The 15,170-nt window shown below is 37.4% G+C and overlaps 1 protein-coding gene across 3 annotated transcripts in view; it reads right to left on the bottom strand.

The window, feature by feature from the left end:
• Positions 1 to 15,170, bottom strand: part of TRMT1L (tRNA methyltransferase 1L) — a 52,532-nt gene that overhangs the window by 20,757 nt on the left and 16,605 nt on the right. For all 3 annotated transcript variants that reach the window (XM_025877867.2, XM_073900092.1, XM_025877868.2), the window contains 3 exons: positions 7,299 to 7,548; positions 6,680 to 6,892; positions 4,373 to 4,563 (listed from right to left, as the gene is read on the bottom strand). In XM_025877867.2, coding sequence (XP_025733652.1) covers positions 4,373 to 4,563; positions 6,680 to 6,892; positions 7,299 to 7,548 — 654 coding nt within the window. The remainder of the gene's footprint in view (positions 1 to 4,372; positions 4,564 to 6,679; positions 6,893 to 7,298; positions 7,549 to 15,170) is intronic.

The raw sequence follows: 15,170 nt of genomic DNA, 5'->3' as shown, positions 1-15,170 counted from the left end.
GCACACAGCCTGATGACATGGGGCTCGATCCCAGGACCCTAGGGTCATGACCTGAGCTGAAGGCATCTTAACCGACTGGGCCACCCAGGTGACCCAGAAAAGATACTTTTATGAATAATTCCTAGATAGTGCCAGCACACATCCCAAATTGTTCCGTACTTTCTGAAAGCCTAAAAGCTGAGAGATCATACTACTGGAAAGAAAACCACACTGGAGAGAATAGCTATTAGAGGCAGAAAGAGCCTTAGGAGGGTACTCGAATTTATAAGGAAAAGATGAATGCAACTGGAGTAGCTCTAGAGCAACAGCTGCAGGGGTCGTTTAGAAAACTGTACTTGAAACAGCTGATTATATTACTCTAATTCATGATTAGTACATTACAGACAATATCTGCCTCCAGTTTGAGGTGATGAAGATGGGTTTAGGTTGGAGAAGCAAGACAGTGCCCTACATCTGATGAAAAATACTTATCTACAGACTCAGAAAGCTCAATGAATTCCAATTAGGATAAACATAAAGAGATCCACTCAGACATATTGTAACTAAACTGCTGAAAGCCACAAAGAGAAAATCTTGAAAGCAGTAAGAGAAAAATAATTTATCAAGTACAAGGGAACAAAAATACAAGGACTGAATGACTTTTCATCAGAAATAATGGAGGCCAAAGGGCACTGGAATGCTATATTCAAAGTGCTGAAAGAAAAAGACTCCTGTCAACCAGTAATTCTACATTCAGAAAAAATATCCTTTAAAAAGGAAGGTGAAATAAAGACACCACCAGATAAATAAAAACTGGGAGAGTCTGTTGCAGAAATAGTAAAGGAGGTTCTTCAGATTGAAAAGAAATTAAATAGAGTAACTTTAATAAAATAGGACTAAAGAGCACTGGAAAGGTAATTATGTGGATAACTATAAAAGATGTGTGTGTGTGTGTGTGTGTGTGTGTGTGTGTGTGTGTGTGTGTGTATTCTCTCTTTTCCTGTCTTAATTTCTTTGAAAATCATAGTATTTAAAAAATAAATATAATACTATATTGTTTGATTGGATCACCACAGATGTAATTAATATAAGACAAAAATAGCCTACAAGGGGAGAGGAACATAAAATTACATGAGAGCAAAGTTGCTCGCTTTTGCCAGTCTTCAGTCAATATTAACCTGAGGTAGCTCAAGATAAGTTAAAGGTGTATACTGTTAATCCCTGGAGAAACCATTAAGAAAATAACTGAAAAATATATAGCAAAAAAATCAGAGGAAAAATCAGCAGAGGAATTAAGAGGACACACTAAAAATATGTCTAACATTAAAAAAGGCAACAAAGGTGAAACAGAAGAAAAAGACATAAAAGACATAAAAACAAAGAGCAAAAGAGCAGACATAAAGCCAACCATTTCAATAATGACATTTAGTAGGAACTGTCTAAAACTCTCATCAAGAGGCGCCTGGGTGGCTCAGTGGTTAAGCATCCGCCTTCGGCTCGGGTCATGATCCCAAGGTCCTGGGATCAAGCCCCACATGGGGCTCCCTGCTCAGCGGGAAGCCTGCTTCTCCCTCTCCCACTACCCCCCTGCTTGTGTTCCCTCTCTCGCTGTGTGTCTCTGTCAAATAAATAAAATCTTAAAAAAATAAAATAAAATAAAACTCTCATCAAAAGGCAGAAATGAGACTGGATAAAAAAGAAAGATCCAAGATGACACTTATGGATTGGAAGTAAAAGGATGAGAAAAATATATATGTCAATAATAACTACAAGGTCGTGTTTATATTAATATCATATCATATAAGCTTTCAGACAAATACCACAGAGATAAAGATGGACATTTCATAATGGTAAAAGGGCCATACATGAAGAATATAAAACAATTACAAATCTGAACATTTCTAGAGATAAAATGATAGTTCAAGACAGGCTAAGGAGATCTAGCATAGACATAATAATACAAAGGTAAGACAAATATTAGAATTAAATAAATATTAAAAAAAACTCTCTTAAAATGAAAGATTTGAAACTCTGAAGGGGTACACCATGATTTAGGAACACTTATCCCAAAAAGATATACCCTAGTAAAGTTACTGGACTTCAAAAATAAATATTCCTTTGGGCAGCCAGGCAAAATAATCATGTCACATAAAAGAAGGAAAAGTTACTTATATTCAGTGACAGACGACAATACACAACTTTTACAAGGCACTCAAAGAAACTCTAAACTCTTTTAAGTATAAAAGCTATGGGTAGTGAGCTTTAAACATGCAAGAAATTGAGGAGTATTCTGCCCACTCTTGACTAAACTCAGAAAGTTAGATTTAGTAAATTAAGAGATGATTAGAGAAATTACGGCAAAAAGAGTGATGATGAGTATTAAACACGTTTAATGTATAGATTTTATTGGCAAAATAGAATATAAATGTTACATATTCTAGTAACATATAAATGGTATAATGAGCACAAACTGGAAAGGGAAAATGGAAAATGCGAGGGTGATTACCTCATTTATGATGCCAAGAAGCCAAACTATATTACTTAAAACCAAAACAATTCAAATTTTGGAATACATATTTACTACTACAAAAGTAAAACATTAAGATAATAAATGAACAACAATAGGACAGATAAACCAGTATCTAAGGTAGTGAAAAGGCAGAAAGAACATTAAAAATTAAAAAAAGAGAATATAACCACAGAAACCAAGAAAATTAAAAAGAACCATTAGATACCACTTGGCTCAACTCTATGTAAATAATTCAGAAAAGCTAAAGCTATCCTGTTCCCAACAACTGAAAAGAAAAAAAAAGGGCAAAGTTGCAAATTCTTTCCAAGTTTAAACAGATTCCAAAGCCCAATCAAAATTATGCTAAAAAGGAAAACTATACACCATCTCATTTATGAATATTAAAACAAAGTTTAAAAAATTAACAAAGAGAATCTATCTTAAGAAAATACTTCCTGACCGAGTAGTTTATTCTAGAAGGGCAGAATGATTCAATACTGGGAAATTTTATTAAAACTAATCAAATCAATAGACCCAAGAAGAAACACCACATAATCATCTCCACAGGTGCTGAAATACATGACAAAATTCAGCATCTTTGCTAAAATACAATAAAACTGGAAATGAAGAATACTTTCTTACCATGAAAAACGATAGGTATCTCAGATCCATGCTTGAATCAGAAAGGACCAGAGAGAACTAAAGGAACATGACAGGATGCCTTCCATTCTCACTAACAATTAACACTGTAGCAAAAGTACTTGCACAAATGAAAAGCATACAAGGTTATTAGGAAATCTGAAAACCACAACAGTATCTATCCTCCTTAATAAAATCAAAATAAAATACTAGCTGTCTATTCATTTACTCTTTTATTAAGAAAAAAGGAAGATCCCTTATCAGGAACACTCCAAAAACAGAGCTTTGAAGAGGTACTGCGGTAATAGACACTAAACACTAAAGATCCTCTGTAATCAAAATAGTGCAGTAGAGGTGTATGAATAGATATTCAACCACTGGAACAGAACAGAAAATCCAGAAACAAACTCAAATATATTCTTTAGTATAAGAAAGAGATGGTATTCTCACATTGGTGGAGAAAGGTGAATTATTCAATAGAACATAACCTACCCTGAATATAGAAACATGAAAATTCTTTCTAAATACAGACAAAATCCAGAATACATAAAATTCAATTAACTTTATAACAGCAACAAACTTCTGCATATGAAAGATTAAAAAAATAGATTTCAACAGAAGTCAAAAAATGAGAAAAAATATTTGCAACTCATATCACAAGGGTTAAACTCTAATATCTAAGGAGTTCTTAAAACTCCATACTAAAACATGCCAAGAATCTAACAGAAAACAATGGGCATCTGTTTCTATGCCCCAGAAAAGCAAAACAGAAACAGCTTTATAAGGGCATAAGCTTCATCTTTTTCTTTGATCCCCATGCCTGGCATATAGTAGAGGCTCAGCAAATGTTTACTGAAGGAATTTTATATGGATGATTTTTATATTAAGCCAGAAACATGATAATTATTTTTTATAAAATTAGTGATTTGAAACACCCTAGACAAAGAAGTAATCTGACTTATGTTCCTAAAATTAGTGACAGTGGAAACTAAGTTATTTCTAGATGTTTCAAAAGAGGGCAGAGCTAGAGAGCATAAATCGCAGAGCATGAGTAAATAATTTTAATAAACTCACACGAATGTCTTGTCTGTTGATGAAAGGAAATCCAGTATAGGAAATAAAGTTAGCACTGTAATCTTTAAAATCAAAGGACAATAATATGTGTAATTAGGGATGTGATAAGGACTTATTCATTGGAGGCTTATACATAAACACAATATACAGTCAAGAGAAATTTGAATTTACCTTCTACCATATTACCAGCCTTCTGAAAAATTCTCTCTTCACACCACTGACAATGGATCAGGTACTGGATCTTCTTGGCTGTCTCATCTGCAGAGGTAGGCCCCCTCAAAACTCTCACAACAACCAACACAAAATGTTCCAGAGCCACTGCAAACAGTACCTCAATGCCTTTGTTACATCGGGCTGCAGCTCTGGAAAGAAATTTTTCAAATTATTTTGGGGGCTTATCATTTTTCTTTGTTTGGCATTATATTGACAATACTAACCTGGACAGGAAACCATGGATGGGTTATGGGAACATAAGGAAAGTTCAGTTCTTAGTAGCAGTGTTTTTAAAAGATCATTACTGTAACTTTTACACAAACTGAAACACAGGTAATAAAGGATGCTTGGCAGAATCTTTAGCAACTAGACATTCTCCATTATGGTATCCTCTCAGTGAGACTACATCCTCTGATTTTCAATGTCATTTTGTTTCTTGTCATCACCACCACCCTTCTTCCTTTTTATCTACTTTTTTCTATAAAAGCTTCTTCCAAACAATGATTATTGAGGACTAACTACATGCAGGCTGGTATGTGCTGAATGTTCAGTGAAAAATATATAGGCAAAGTTTTTGCTATTAATTTTATAGACTTTTGGATTAAATTCTAATTGATATACCATTTATGTACTTAGTTTTCCCTCTGCAGTTGTATGTACTTAGTTCATATGTATTAATTTCAACTTGTTGATATTACATCATAAACAGTTTTAAGTATATACAATAGGTCCTTGGTGTGTATACATACTAGATATCAGAGTTTTCAGATAATTAGGAATAACACCAAAGGTATATGAAGTCTACTATAATCCATATTATGTTGAGGTAGGAATTTCAGTCTAAATGCTGGGAATCCAGTGTTGGGGCTAGTGAATGAACTGGCTAATCATGCATTATCTATACTCTCAGGGTCAATTTATATAATATTATTCTTCTAGCAGAATATTCTGAATAAAGTGGGTGCTCAAAAAAAGAAAAAGCCTTTCTTTAACTGTTTAGAAATCCTGATGAAAAACAGAACTTTTTGTTTTGTAGGTAAGATCATTTTGCAGAATCAAGTTTATAAGCCATCATTTTAAAAGTTTACTTATGTTTATTTTTATTTTTGTTTTAGTAATCTCTACACCCAATATGGGGTTTGAACTCACAACCCTGAGATCAAGAGTTACATGCTCCATCGGTTGAGCCAGCCAGGCACCCCTATAAGCCATCATCTTATTCAAACTATGTAAATAAAGGAAATGAAACAGACAGAAAACAATTTTTGGGGTGCTGGGGTGGCTTAGTCAGTTGAGCTCCAACTCTTGATTTCGGTTCAGGTCCTAATCTCAGGTTTGTGGGATCATGCCCCGCATTGGGCTCCATGCTTGGTGCAGAATCTACTTGAGATTTTTCTCTCCCTCTGCTCGAGCTCTCTCCCTCCCCTCACTCTAAAATAAACAAACAAATAAAATCTTAAAAAAACAAAAACAAATTTTTCTGGGCACTTAGGTGACTCAGTTAAGTGTTCGACTCTTGAGTTCAGCTCAGGTCTTAATCTCAGGGTCATGAGTTCAAGCCCTGTGTTGTGCTCCATGTTGGGCATGGCACCTACTTAAAAATGAATAAATAAATATAAAACAAATCCCACCCAAAAACCCCGAATTTTTCTCAATCTAAAAACAACGTTTGCATTTTCTTTTCATGGTGCTATCCCCCATCTACCCTACATTGTTAAAATAACTGATTTGACATTAACTTTCATTTTTATCTCTTCTTTCTTAAAACTAATTTTTTTATTAACTTTTTTTTTCAATTAACATGTAACGTATTATTTGTTTCAGGGGTACAGGTCTGTGTACAGCTTACACAACTCACAGCACTCACCACAGCACATACCCTCCCCTACGTCCATCACCCAGCCTTACACAACTCACAGCACTCACCATAGCACATACCCTCCCCTACGTCCATCACCCAGCCACCCCATCCCTCCAGCAACCCTCAGTTTGTTTCCTGAGATTAAGAGTCTCTTATGGTTTGTCTCCCTCTCTTAAACTAATTTTAATAAAACTTTTCATTGGAGAGTAAACTATTTTAGGCACAAAACTTTTAAATCAAAGTAAAACAAAAACAACCTAAGATTACCAAACAAATCAAGATTATGGACACAAATATAGAATTTGGACTTTGTGCATATTTTGAAAAATGCAACTGGCACTTTTTGTAATATTATCTCTATCATATACCCAAACATACTAGGTACGTTGTTGTCAATCTGGTACCTTGCCACTGCAGCTACAACGATTCTGGCTGCTAGTTCCTTGTAATATTCAGTTCGGACAATATTACAGCCGTAGTGACGCCGGGCAACATGCTGTGCCTTGGCATATAAAGAACTAATATCTGTAGAAGTCACTGAAACTATGCCAAGGTTTCTTATATTTCTGAATGCAGAATCTAGATAGTTCACAGATGTTCCAAAAGGGTCTAGGTGTCTAAAATCAGAAAGAATACAGACATATTTAAAATCATACTAGTAATCAAAATGATACCACTATCATTATGTCTAATGATAAAATTCCATGGATTCAAAAGTACTTTACAAATCAATTTTAAATATATAATTCTGTTTTTAAATTAAGTAATAAAATGATCATATGATATGTCAGACATATAAAAGTGAAATGAGGCTTAGAAGAAAACTGTCATGCCTGGGAATTTTATTTCAAATGCTAGAAAATGTTCTTATTGCATTCCTTAGGCCAATGGAAAAAACTGTATTAATGCAAATAAACAAACTACAGCCTTATAGCCCCCCACCAAAAATCCAGCCAAGTTTAGAAAGTGACAAACACATGCACACATACACAACAAGTGACACAGCAAATTTCTTTCACTTACATGAAATCAAAGGATCTCAAATGCATCAGTACATTGGCATCCATTTTGGTCACCTGAATATTACCAAGGTTTTCCTCTCCTTCTTCAAGAATATCATCACTCTCTTCCTTTTCCTTACTGTCCACCACCACTTTCAGTTTGTTTAAATGGCAGTTTTCCTGAATCAGTGTCACAGAGTTCTCATTCAAGTCATTAATTGTAACCTTAACTGCACTTCCAAGATGTTTTGCCCATTGTAATCCCATTATCCCTTAAGAGAAATGTGAAGGAAAATGAATTTTAAATTATAGTAATTAAAGAATAAAAACAGTATATAATAAATATTTTATAAAAACAAAACCAAATTGTTTCAAAATCTTAGTGTTTTTGTAATCTTTTTTACTTTCTCACTACAAAGCCTCTGAAGAAAAGTTACCACACACACACACACACGCACACACAAAATGTGTCTAACAGATTTTCATTAACACTTTTTCTAAAGCTTTTCTGTAACACATATTCAAATACAATAACCATGTTTGTTCTGATTATTTTGGGGACTAGGTTTTCTTTGTAAAAATTTCTTAAAATGGAATGCTTTTTTCAAACAAAATCTTACAGAGAAACCCAATATACAATATGAATAAGAGTGGAGTTACTCTGCTTGGGGGATGGGAAGTTGAAACTCCTCTTGCTGAAGTTCACCTAATGCACCAAAATACGAAAACAACTTTAATGGACCACCATTTTTTCAAACACTATACAACAGCATCATTGTGAATTAAACAGAACTACTCTGTATATGTAAGCAAATGATCAAGAACTCAGACAAAGAAAGCCTCTCCTCACAGGCTCCCTACACCTCCTGGATTAGTGCTGTAAGGGCCATTCGTTGCAATACAGGAGATGGTGGCACAGGCCCAGCCGCTGCGGATTAGAATCCTCTCTGTGCTACAAGTCTTGGCCAAAGTCTCCACTCACGTGGCTCATAAATGTAAACATTTAACATCTACTATGTGCCACGGTCTTTACAAATATTTTCAGGTTCTCATAACAAGCCTGTGATCAGTTCTAATATTCACATTTTTAGAGATGGGGAAGCATGCAAACTGACTGTTATGAACTGACTTAAGTTTACAAAGGAACATTACAAGAAAGGACTGAATAGCTCAGACATTAGCTTTAATGATTTCAGGTGACAAAAGAGTAGTTCATTGCAGCATTATTCACAATAGCCAAGACACGGAAACAACATTAAGTGTCCACTGATGGATAAAGAAAATGTGATATAAGCACACACACACAATAAAATTACTATTCAGTCATAAAAAAGAAGAAAATCCTGCCCCTTATGACATCATGGATGGACCACTGGGGCACTATGTTCAGTAAAATGTCTGAGAAAGACAAATACTATATGATTGCACTTATATGTGGAATCTAAAAAAAACCAAACTCATAGAAACAAAGATCAGATTTGTAGGTTGCCAGAGGTGGGGGTGGGGGGGGGGGATCGAGGGTGGAAGAATTGGGTGAAGATGGTCAAGAGTCCAAAGAAGATATACAGATGGCCAACAGACATATGAAAAGATGCTCGATATCACTAATGATGAGTAAAAGGTAAATAAAAATGAGATATCATCCTTACACTTGTGAGAACGGCTAGAATCAAAAAGACAACTGTTGGAGGGAGGAGCAAGATGGCAGAGGAGTAGGAGACCTAAATTTCATCTGGTCCCAGAAATTCAGCTAGATAGTTATCAAACCATTCAGAACACCTACAAACTCAACAGATCGAAGAAAAGAAAAGCAGCAATTCTACCAACAGAAAAGCGACCACTTTCTGGAAGGTAGGACGTGCGGAGAAGTGAATCTGAGGCGATATACGGGAAGATAGACGGCGGGGGAGGGAGCCTCCGTCAGCCACTACTGGCAAGTGATAGAGCAGCGGGGCACTAAATTGGAACTTTTAGAAGTCCACTCCACTGAGGGACGTTGCTCCACTGGCTAAGCAGGGGGTGAAACCCTTGCTGGGACAGTGTGGTCTCAGGACCCTCGGTGTCACAGAAAGACCAGGGGTGCCTGACTGCAGCAGAGCTCCCAGGTATTGGAGCGGGGAAGCCGGCTGCAGAGACGGAGCCGAGGCGCGGGCTCTCAGCTCGGGGTTGCCATAAACTGTGATCCGCGGCACAGTCGGGCCACTGCTCCTCCAGCAGGGACCCAACAAGTGGTAGATCCGGGGAGACTCCCCTTCCTCCCCCAGGAGGAGCGGCGCGGGGAGCACACCACAGGGATCTGCTGGGTTTGGAGACTCCATATGGGGTTGGGTGCCAGAGATAGAGGGGTCGGGTGCCAGATAGAAACGCTCGGTCACAGGCCGGGGTAGCATGGAGTGCAGCCGGAGACCAGGGAGACAGGAGTGATTGCTTTTCTCTGGGGGCGCACTGAGGAGTGGGGCCCCAAGTTCCCAGCTCCTCCCAGACCAGAGATTGGGAGGCCGCCATTCTCACTCTCATCCTCCAAAGCTGTTCGGAAAGCTTGAAGGGAACAAAAGCTCCTGAGAGCAAACCCGAGCAGATCACTTAGCCAGACCCGACAAGGGCGGGGCAATTCCACCTCCCGCAAAGACATTTGGGAACCATGGCAAAAGGCCCCTCCCCCAGAAGATCAGCAAGAACAGCCAGCCAAGACCAAGTTCACTGATCAATGAGAATGGCAGAACTCCAGCCCTAGGGGAATACACCACATAAAACTCATGGATTTTTTCCCATGATCCTTTAGTCTTTCAAAGTTAATATTTTTAAAATTTTTTTTTTCTATTTTTTTAGTTGACTTTTTCTTCTTTCCTTTTTCAACCAACATCTTATCAATTCCTTTTTTAAAACCTTTTTTAATTTTCATTTTTACAGTCATATTCTATCCCTTCATTGTAGTTAACCTTATTTTTTGTATATATATATGTTTTTCTTTCTTTAAAATTTTGGGATACAGTTTCCTCTAACAGACCAAAATATATCCTAAATCTAGTGTAAGACGTTGTCCTAGTCTCCTGCCTGATCACATTCTCTTTCTTCAACCAATTTCTTAACAATTCCTTTTTAAAAATCTTTTTTAATTTTCAACTTTACAGTCATATTCCATCCCTTCCTCGTATGTACCCTTATTTATATATATATATATATATATATATATGTTTTCCTTTCTTTAAAATTTTAGGAAGCAATTTCTTCTAACAGACCAAAATACACCCGAAATCTAGTGTGTGGCTCTGTTCTATTAACCAGCCTGATCATATTCATTTTCTTTCTTTTTTTTTTTTCCCCTTTCTTTTCCCCCAGTTTCGGGTCTCTTCTGATTTGCTTAGTGTGTATTTTTCTGGGGTCGTTGTTACCCTGTCAGCATTTTGTTCTCTTATCCATCTATTCTCTGGACAAAATGACAACACGGAAAAACTCACCTCCAAAAAAACAACAGGAGGCAGTACCGACTGCCAGGGACCTAATCAATATGGACATTAGTAAGATGTCTGAACTAGAGTTCAGAATGACCATTATAAAGATACCAGCTGGGCTTGAAAAAAGCATACAAGAGGGGCATCTGGGTGGCTCAGTCAGTTAAATGTCTGCCTTTGGTTCAGGTCATGATCCTGGGGTCCTGGGATTGAGCCCCGCATCATCCTCCTTGCTCAGCAGGAGTCTGCTTCTCCCTCTCCTTTTGCCCCTCCCCCTGCTTGTGCTCTCTGTCAAAGAAATAAATTAAATCTTTAGGGGAAAAAAAAAAAGAAAAAGAAAAAAGCATAGACGATACTAGAGAATCCCTTTCTGGAGAAATAAAAGAACTAAAATCCAACCAAGTCGAAATCAAAAAGGCTATTAATGAGGTGCAATGAAAAAATGGAGGCTTAACTGCTAGGATAAATGAGGCAGAAGAGAGAATTAGTGATACAGAAGACCAAATGATGGAGAATGAAGAAGCTGAGAAAAAGACAAACTACTGGATCACCAGGGCAGAATTCTAGAGATAAGTGATCCATAAGATGAAACAGTATTAGAATAATTGGGATCCCAGAAGAAGAAAGAGAGAGAGGGGCAGAAGGTATATTGGAGCAAATTATAGCAGAGATCTTCCCTAACGTGGGGAAGGAAACAGGCATTAAAATCCAGGAGGCACAGAGAACCCTTCTCAAAATCAATAAAAATAGGTCAACACCCCGACATCTAATAGTAAAACCTACAAGTCTCAGAGACGAAGAGAAAATCCTGAAAGCAGCTCGGGACAAAAGGTCTGTAACCTACAATGGTAGAAACATTAGAAGGGCAACAGACCTATCCCCAGAGGCCTGGCAGGCCAGAAAGGACTGGCATGATACATTCAGAGCACTAAATGAGAAAAATATGCAGCCAAGTATACTATATCCAGCTAGGCTGCCACTGAAAATAGGGGAGGTAAAAAGCTTCTAGGACAAACAAAAACTAAAAGAACTCACAAACACGAAACCAGCCCTACAAGAAATATTGAAAGGGGCCGTAAAAGCAAAGAGAGAGCCTAAAAGTAACATAGACCAGAAAGGAACAGAGACAATATACAGTAACAATTACCTTACAGCAATAAAATGGCACTAAATTCATATCTTTCCATAGTTACCCTGAATGTAAGTGGGCTAAATGCCCTAATCAAAAGACACAGGCTATCAGAGTAGATAAAAAAACAAGACCCATTGATACACTGTCTGCAAAAGACTCATTTTAGACCCAAAGACACCTCCAGATTGGAAGTGAGGGGGTGGCAAACCATTTACCATGATAATGGACACTAACAGAAAGCTGGGGTGGCAATCCTTGTATCAGACAAATTAGATTTTTAAACCAAAGACTATAATAAGAGATGAGGAAGGACACTGTATCATACTTAGATGGTCTATTCAACAAGAAGATCTAACAACTGTAAATATTTATGCATCTAACATAGCAGCCATTATATAAGCCTATTAATAACAAAATCAAAGAAACACATAGACAACAATACAGTAATAGTAAGGGACTTTAACACCCTCTTCACTGAAATGGACAGATCATCATCTAAGCAAAAGATCAACAAGGAAATAAAGACTTTAAATGACACACTGGACCGAATGGACTTCAGAGATATATTCAGACCATTCCATCCCAAAGCAACAGAATACACATTCTTCTCTAGTGCCCATGGAACTTTCTCCAGAATAGATCACATCCTAGGTCACAAATCAGATCTCAACCAGTACCAAAAGACTGGGATCATTCCCTGCATATTTTCAGAACACAATACTTTGAAACTAGAACTCAATCACAAGAGGAAAGTTGGAAAGAACTCAAATACATGGAGGCTAAAGAGCATTCTACTAAAGAATGAATGAATCAACCAGGAAATTAAAAAAGAATTTAAAAAAATTCATGGAAACCAATGAAAATGAAAACACAACTGTTCAAAATCTTTGGGATGCAGCAAAGGCAGTCCTAAGAGGAACATATATAGCAACACAAGCCTTTCTCAAGAAGAAAGATCCCAAATACACAACCTACCCTACACCTAAAGGAGCTGGAGAAAGAACAGCAAATAAAGCCTAAACCCAGCAGGAGAAGAGAAATAATAAAGATCAGAGCAGAAATCAATGAACTAGAAACCAAAAGAACAGTAAAACAGATCAATGAAATTGGGAACTGGTTCTTTGAAAGAATTAATGAGATTGATAACCCCCTGGCCAGACTTATCAAAAAGAAAAGAGAAAGGACCCAAATCAATAAAATCATGAATGAGAGAGGAGAGATCACAACCAACACCAAAAGAATACAAACAATTATAGGAACATATTATGAGCAACTATATGCCAGCAAATTAGACAATCTGAAAGAAATGGATGCATTCCTAGAGACGTATCAACTACCAAAACTGAACCAGGAAGAAACAGAAAACCTGAACAGACCCATAACCAGCAAGGAAATTGAAGCAGTCATCAAAAATCTCCCAACAAACAAGAGCCCAAGGCCAGATGGCTTCCCAGGGGAATTCTACCAAACATTTAAAGAATTAAGTACCTATTCATCTGAAACTGTTCCAAAAATTAGAAATGGAAGGAAAACTTCCAAACTCATTTTATGAGGCCAGCATTACCCTGATCCCAAAACCAAAGACCCCATCAAAAAGGAGAAGTACAGACCAATATCCCTGATGAACATGGATGCAAAAATTCTCATCAAGATACTAGCCAATAGAATCCAACAGTACATTAAAAGGATTATTCACCATGACCAAGTGGGATTTATTCCTGGACTGCAAGGTTGGTTCAACATCTGCAAATCAATCAACGTGATACAATATATTAATAAAAGAAAGAACAAGAACCATATGATCCTCTCAATAGATGCAGAAAAAGCATTTGACAAAGTACAGCATCCAATCTTGATTAAAACTCTTCACAGTGTAGGGATAGAGGGTACATACCTCAATATCATAAAAGCCATCTATCAAAAACCCACAGTGAATATCATACTCAATGGGGAAAAACTGAGAGCTATTCCCCTAAAGTCAGGAATGCGGCAGGGATGTCCATTATCACCGCTGCTATTCAACATAGTACTAGAAGTCCTAGCCTCAGCAATCAGACAATAAAAAGAAATAAAAGGCATCTGAATCGGCAAAGAAGTCAAACTCTCACTCTTTGCAGATGATATGGTATCATATCATCTGCAAAGAGAGTAAGAATCCTAAAATTTGCACGGAACCAGAAAAGACCCCAAATAGCCAGAGGAATGTTGAAAAAGAAAAGCAAAGCTGGTGGCATCACAATTCTGGACTTCAAGCTCTATTAAAAGCTGTAATCATTAAGACAGTATGGTACTGGCACAAAAACAGACACACAGATCAATGGAACAGAATAGAGAGCCCAGAAATGGACCCTCAACTCTATGGTCAACTAATCTTTGACAAAGCAGTAAAGAATGTACAATGGAAAAAAAACAGTCTCTTCAACAAATGGTGCTGGGAGAACTGGACAGCCACATGCAGAAGAATGAAACTGGACCATTTCTTTACACCACACACAAAAATAGACTCAAAATGGATTGAAGACCTAAATGTGAGATAGGAATCCATCAAAATCCTTGAAGAGAACACAGGCAGCAACCTCTTCAACCTCAGCCGCAGCAACTTCTTCCTAGAAACATGACCAAAGGCAAGGGAAGCAAGGGCAAAAATGAACTACTGGGACTTCAAGATAAAAAGGTTTTGCACAGCAAAGGAAACAGTCCACAAAACCAAAAGACAACCGACAGAATGGGAGAAGATAATTGCAAATAACATATCAGCTAAAGGGCTAGTATCCAAAATCTATAAAGAACTTATCAAACTCAACACTCAAAGAATAATCCAATCAAGAAATGGGCAGAAGACATGAACAGACATTTCTGCAAAAAATCCAAATGGCCAACAGAAACATGAAAAAGTGCTCAACATCACTCGGCATCAAGGAAATACAAATCAAAACCACCTCACACCAGTCAGAATGGCTAAAATTAACAAGTCAGGGAATGACAGATGTGGAGAAAAGGGAACCCTCCTACACTGTTGGTGGGAATGCAAGCTGGTGCAACCACTCTGGAAAACAGTATGAAGGGTCCTCTAAAGTTGAAAATAGAGCTACCCTATGCCAGCAATTGCACTATTGGGGATTTACCCCAAAGATACAAATGTAGTGATCCGAAGGGGCCCGTGCACCCCAGTGTTTATAGCAGCAATGTCCACAATAGCCAAACTATGGAAAGAGCCTAGATGTCCATCAACAGATGAATGGATAAAGAAGAGGTGGTAGTATACACACACACACACACACACACACACACACACACACACACACACACA

The sequence above is a fragment of the Callorhinus ursinus genome, unplaced genomic scaffold (assembly GCF_003265705.2).
Source record: "Callorhinus ursinus isolate GAN/ISIS: 27379988/994484 unplaced genomic scaffold, GSC_fseal_2.0 scaffold13, whole genome shotgun sequence".
In the NCBI taxonomy this organism is placed as follows: Eukaryota; Metazoa; Chordata; class Mammalia; order Carnivora; family Otariidae; genus Callorhinus; species Callorhinus ursinus.
The sequence above is the reverse complement of the archived record's forward strand: the minus strand, read 5'-3'. Positions and strand labels throughout refer to the sequence as shown.